The sequence below is a fragment of the Akebia trifoliata genome, chromosome 14 (genome assembly GCF_017979445.1).
Source record: "Akebia trifoliata isolate Shusen 1 chromosome 14, ASM1797944v1, whole genome shotgun sequence".
Classification (NCBI taxonomy): Eukaryota; Viridiplantae; Streptophyta; class Magnoliopsida; order Ranunculales; family Lardizabalaceae; genus Akebia; species Akebia trifoliata.
The window spans coordinates 11,521,749-11,527,748 of NC_141388.1; the positions used below are offsets into that span (position 1 = coordinate 11,521,749).

The window sequence follows — 6,000 nt, forward strand, 5'->3', positions numbered from 1 at the left end:
ACATGAATTGGTTGAGATCCTACTTGTTCAATAATTGTTTCTGACTGTATGTTAGTATCACTATTACTTAGTTACTAACAGGAGATAACTGCATTAATGGTGATATGTAGGCATATCTCTCCCATGAAGAATTTCAGGAAAAGTTTGGCATGACTAAAGAAGCGTTCTACCGGATGCCAAAATGGAGGCAGAACAAGCATAAGACATCTCTTCATCTTTTCTAGGGATACGACCTTGAGCTTAAATTCTGATGCTCACATTATTGATTGACAGTACCATGTTTTATCGAAGGATAACATTGCTTTCTTTTCCTTAGGTAGTAAACTCAAAACTTGACTGTACTCGGAGAATGTTCCGTCTAAATTTGAATACATTTTAGCCTAGAAATCTATTTTTAAACTCTTGTGGAGGGAGTTCTACGTTTTGGTTTCTAATGGATTTTATCTGTCATCACTTGTACCAAAGTAAAGAATTCAAGAAGATCAAAGTAGGCATTATTTAAGGAATGGTGCTTGCAACTTTAATCTATGTTTGCTTTATCGTCACTGTAATTTCCAAATATTTTCTTTGGATTGATCTCGATTGATTTTAGTGAATGCCTGTCACAGCCTCACCTTTGTATTTAAGAAAAGGTTGGTTTCTCTTTGTGTGGGTTAAAATATAACATTGTAAGACCGACACCAGACGCCCTTGGTGAAGTTTATCGTCAGTAATTTTCTTTCATTTTCATCACTTGATCGGTATGATTTTCTTTTCCCATATACACTGCAGTCTTTTTTTAATGCATTTGGAAATTTTCCTGAAATTTTCAGACATACACTGCATTCCTGATGAAAGTAGACATATCTTTGCTTTATTTTCTTATTTGGGAATAACATTGTTCTTTATAACATGTAATTTTTCTCCATGGAAAATATTTTCTCACAAAGAAATTTGTACTGTTTTAAAAATTGTTTCCTAAACTTACAACAGGGCTTAGGGACCAATTCTGAGAGGAATCATGCCAAGAAATCTTCGCTGTAGTTCCAGGACCGCTTCACACCCTTGCAGAGTGGGTGCAGCCATTTAATACCTTTTATCTCGTAGGCTAGCCCGCCCATATGTTGGCACCCTTGTCCATATTATATGCCTACACCATATGATCCCCGGTGCTTCTACATGGAAGGGATCTAATTGGGTCCATTCCAATTATTTGATTCAGCCATCCAATACATGGTTTTAAACTCATTCGAAGACTCTGCAAGTCATCCTGAGAGAATCGTCTATCACATTAGCCCATCCAAGGTCCAGGATGTTTCGTTTGATATTTTAAAATTTTCTGACAGGTTCACAAAAACTCGGCCCTATCAACTTGGTTTGGTGTTTTTTTTATATAAAACAATCAATTTTTCAATGTGGTATATTCTTAAAAATAAGATTTAGTAACTGATTACCCACCTATAAGAGAAAATTGAGAATAATTATCTTATTTAAATATAAATTTACAAAAAAATTAAACTACTTCTAATAGTGTGACTTGACCTTGAGGAGATGACTTGGACCAGTCAACTCAGTCCACCAAGTGTGAAAACCATGATTCTGCTTTAACTTAGCTGCAAATATAATAATCTAGAAATGCAAGAAACCAAAATGCAGATGCAGAGACTAATGAATTTTCTCTTTGGGTTTTAAGCAAACCAACTTTCTAGTCCCAGATACATCAATGTAAAGTTTCCGTGTACACGAGTTCATAATACCTCCTATTATAGATGCTGAACCAGAAGGGAAAGTCCGAGATTTACCCAACCAGTTTCACTAATAGTAGAAATAAAAAGACATGAAGAGGATAATTTAGCAGCAAACCTCTCTGAAATGAACTTTAAAGAAAGTGTGGAAGCATGTCTTCTGTCACACTTAGAGGAATAACTTAGATCTTAACATCAGTGATCCCATGGATCACCTGATCATGCTGGCTGGAAGGGGAGGTGGATTGCACTCCTCTCTCACTGCCAAGATCATCATCTTCAACTTCGCTACAATTCGAACAAATATTATTGCTATTGATGCTCAGCTCAGAACTAGCATTACTGCTGGAGGCATGAGGGGAATCTGAAACACTACTAGTCCTGCTTTTTCCTGATCTAACACTGTACATAGATGAAGCTGGTATGTTTGTCATCAATGGGCGTGGGTTACCACCTGGCATGCTTCGACTTATATCCTGCTCAGTGAGAATTTAAATTTCTTAATCAAAATATGACTGCAGAACTCCCAGACTGAACACACCTTACTCTCTTTACAACTTATTAAAGAAGCTACAACGAGATCTAGAAATCGGAGAAACAAATTTTATTTTCCCGTTCCATTGTTTTTTAGCTTCAAAATACGTTTTTACACCATTTAATTTGTTCTTTTATGAGTATTAGATATGTTTTATTCATCTAAGCCGCAACTCACATATGATACCAACTAAAATGTTAAGGGATGCATACCATATGCCTCAGCGCCATATCTAAGGATTTCTTTGACAATGTTCTCCCAAAGCCTGAGCTATTTTGAGATGAAGATGATTTCCCTGTCGCGTTATTAAGGGTGCATTGGTCATCTTGCTTCGGGGGTGCCAGTTTTCTCATGTTTATTATCCTTTCGACCATCTGGGTTCCCATTAGAACAGGGTTCACATCATCACTACCATTTGAATGTGTTCGGTTCATTGCAGAAACAAAGCTCCCGTTGCTATGGATACTGCCATTTGGAGTCCGTCCACTTGATGGAAAGCAAGATTGTTGGTTTGGTTTTCTATTAAGACAAGCTTCAACAGAAGAGGATCGAGCAGCATTAGGTGCTCCAGGTCTACTCCTAGAGGCAGAAAGTGGCCTTTCAGGCATTGATATCTTTAAATTTGGTCTGGATTTCTCTGTAGAATTGCAGCGTGATGCCACCGGATTTCTTTTTGTTGTGGGGCATAACTTAGTCACTGAAGAAGACCTACTATGAGGAGCAGACACACTAGATAGACTCAATGCGATTGATGGTCGCCCAGTTGGTGTAGCTGACCTTGATGTAGTCTTAGATGCTAGTACTTTGGGCCTGGCGGTCGGCGTACTAGATCTCCCAGAAGGGGTTGATGATTTTGCTGGAGGAGCCATGGGCTTAGAGGAAGGTAAGGTGACCCTTGAAGTAGGTGTAGAAGCTCTCGAAGGTTTAGCAGTGGTTTGTAATGTTGGGCGAACAGTCGGAGTTGCAGATTTAGATGCAGTTGGATTTGCTAACTGCAGCTACAATAAATTAATAACTTGGCAACATGAATTCATAACCTAGGAAGAAGAACTTGAGAAATTGCAAGAAATAAATTATATTAAGAAAATGGCTCCTTCAACATTTAAAGAAATATACGAATTTTTGAAACACTACAAAGTATTCTCCTCTGTTGTAATCTACTTTACTCTAGGTTTTAAGAATAATTTATCCTTCAAAAACAAAATACCCATACAGAAACTATAAGTTCACAATCACAAAATTACCACACACAACATTTATATATAAAAGAAAATAAAATGATGAACTAAAACCCAAGGGATCTACTGTTCCTGGTCCTGTTAGATAATTATTACAAGCGAACTAAGTAACTGTGATTGTGATGCATATGCTAGGATATGAATCTACCAATCAATGGGTTTGGGAAAAAAAATGATAGTTCACATGGCTAACAGCCTCTATCATATTTCTGATTTGGGAGGAGTATATGGTAACCACAGAATGGTCGATTCAATCCCGAATGTGCACCTTCATGGATGGGTGTTGTGGTTTGTATAAAAGCTTACATTCCCTCCAATAACCAAATAGCACACAATAAATGAATTGTAGGATCTGCTATCAATCATCCAAAAGTTAAGTGAGTTGTTACCCTAGACTTCTGTGCAGTGGGAAGAGCTTTGGGAGTTCCGTTTTGACTAATAGCAGTTTTCTGTGATTCCATCTCCAAAGAAAGAAAAAGAGGAGTACCAGGTGGTGTCAATAGCCTTCAAAAGAAAGAGAACTTCAATAAATAACAAGAAAATCAGGTTATTTCCACAGGATTCACCATCAAGCATGATAAACAAAACAAATCAATTCAAATTCAAATGTTCCAAACAATCATAGAAACCTATATGAACTGCAATTACAATAACAGGAATTGAGAAATCTCTTTTTAACCAGTAATATCAAATAAACAAAAAATATATATTATGACAGAGCCATGTGGTGAATCATCTCCTATACATGGATTCAATATTTCTCAATGTAAGCATTGTTTTAGAAGTAGAGTGTCTATTTCTACAGCTCTTTGCACTAGAATGGTGTTATTTTGGAGAATGGAAGATTTAAATCATTTAATGTCTTTGGGTCTACTTGGCACTAGGAACTACTCATTTTGGAGAGTAATTTTTATCCCTTATGAGGAGTTAAGCAAGAAAATAACAATGGATTTTCAGGTAGATGCCATCCCCAATTTGATTATTTCAAAGGAATTGGTGAAGGCACAAGTTCTCAAATATCCAAAATGACAAACTTAAAAAAAAAAAAAGATTAATGTTTTCCGCTCTTCTTTCTAAATGATGCTTTATGCCCCTTTGATTGATAAAAAAACACCAAAGACTTGTAACACACATACACAAGAGAAGAAAAAAAAAATGATTTTCTCAACAATAACATGAACTATCAACAAAACAAACTAGCACAAAAACACATGGGGATCATTTTCTATACTCTTGGAAGTAATAATTTGATTTACAATTTACAAGAAGAAGAACCCAGAGGCCTAAGTACCTAACTACATAAAATTATTTCCAAAGGTAATAATGACAATCACTGTACTATAATTCTAAGACTAACAAAAACCATTAAACAAATCAATTTCACCGCAAATGAAAGAAAAGTTTCCACTTCACCAGTCATAATCATTCTTATAATCGTCAGAGTTTAGAAAATCTTCAGCACCAGTCCTGTGTGCATGCGGAGATGACAGGATCTTAAATGTGGGAGAACTTTCACGTTTAGATCCTGCAGCCATGAAATATCATTAAGTTAGAACTGAAAAGGACCAAAAAATAAAAAAGAAATAATTTTGCTTCAGACTTGAAGAATTTGATCAATGAAGAAAGCAAGGCCAACATAGAAATCAAGAACTCCAGTTAATTTTATGTAATTCGTTCTGATTCACTTAAAGAATTTGATAATTTTTTTATCATAGATCAATTTTAAATGCAAAACCACCAAAAGTAATCAAAACCTCCGAAATCTTACCAAGTGGAGCATCAAACTCGTCTGAGTTATGAAGAAGGGAATGGTTACTCCGCTCGTTCTCAAGTCTCCGCATCTCGAAGAACAAAGCGATCTCCTCATCTTTCTCCTTCATTACCGTCCCGAGAGTCATCTCTTGTTATCTACGCTAAAAGAAAGCCTGAAAAATCGATTCCTAAGCCCTAAAACTGCAATTGATCACCAAATCTAAGTTCTACGAACAAAAATCAAGGAAAAAAACAGACGGACAGAGAGATCTCCAACCTAAAACCTAACTAATCATACATTTCTCTAAAGAACTGTTTTTCTACACTAACAAAATCTTACAGATTTCTCTGAAACCAACAACAACAGAGATGGATCTGAAATCGAGCTTAATAGCTGTCAAAACTTGAAAATCGAGAGACGAATCAGCAGTAAAAGTAGCCACATTTCTCATTAAGTTTCACGAATCGAAGCGAGATCTGTAAACGAAGAACTTAATGATCTTCCCCTGCGCCATTGTTGCAGAATTAAAAAAAGCAGAGAGAGAGAGAGAGAGATGGATCTTATTGGAGCTTAAGAGTCTAAGAGCTTTGAAAATCAAAAGCACAGAAGTTGCAGAAGAGCTTATTAGTGGTATTTTATGTAATTTTTGCTACAGTTTCGTCTGAAGTTAGAGAGGCTGAGATTTGAGAAGACGAGAATGGGGACGATCAGGTGCCGTTTAATTCAAAATTCTCCTGTAGCCGTACTTCC

The 6,000-nt window shown here is 36.4% G+C and overlaps 2 protein-coding genes across 6 annotated transcripts in view; one reads left to right on the forward strand and one right to left on the reverse strand.

Annotated features, from left to right (window-relative positions):
* VLN1 (villin-like 1) overlaps positions 1-524 on the forward strand; it is a 35,150-nt gene extending 34,626 nt beyond the window's left edge. For all 3 annotated transcript variants that reach the window (XM_086422486.1, XM_086422487.1, XM_086422489.1), the window contains one exon: positions 111-524. In XM_086422486.1, coding sequence (XP_086278612.1) covers positions 111-224 — 114 coding nt within the window. In that variant the 3' untranslated portion in view covers positions 225-524. The remainder of the gene's footprint in view (positions 1-110) is intronic.
* Positions 525-1,642: 1,118 nt separating this feature from the next.
* On the reverse strand, positions 1,643-6,000 carry LOC147386257 (uncharacterized). Of its 3 annotated transcripts, XM_086422491.1 has the most exons (6): positions 5,590-5,999; positions 5,266-5,450; positions 4,911-5,022; positions 3,887-4,001; positions 2,472-3,257; positions 1,643-2,200 (listed from the first exon to the last, which is right to left on the reverse strand). In XM_086422491.1, exons 2-6 carry the CDS (start codon positions 5,393-5,395, stop codon positions 1,907-1,909), a joined length of 1,437 nt encoding a protein of 478 aa, XP_086278617.1. In that variant the 5' UTR covers positions 5,396-5,450; positions 5,590-5,999; the 3' UTR covers positions 1,643-1,906. The 3 variants fall into 3 exon arrangements, with proteins under 3 accessions (XP_086278617.1, XP_086278618.1, XP_086278616.1); XM_086422492.1 differs by having other exon boundaries at positions 2,472-3,251; positions 5,266-6,000; XM_086422490.1 differs by having other exon boundaries at positions 5,266-5,999.

What these genes read in the sequence shown, in the direction of transcription:
- LOC147386257 (XM_086422491.1), bottom strand. Translation starts at nt 5,395, where the DNA reads ATGACTCTCGGGACGGTAATGAAGGAGAAAGATGAGGAGATCGCTTTG. An exon ending in CGAGTTTGATGCTCCACTTG is followed by an intron (nt 5,023 to 5,265) that starts GTAAGATTTCGG and finishes TCATGGCTGCAG; the next exon opens with GATCTAAACGTGAAAGTTCT. An exon ending in CCACTGCACAGAAGTCTAGG is followed by an intron (nt 3,258 to 3,886) that starts GTAACAACTCAC and finishes AATTTATTGTAG; the next exon opens with CTGCAGTTAGCAAATCCAAC.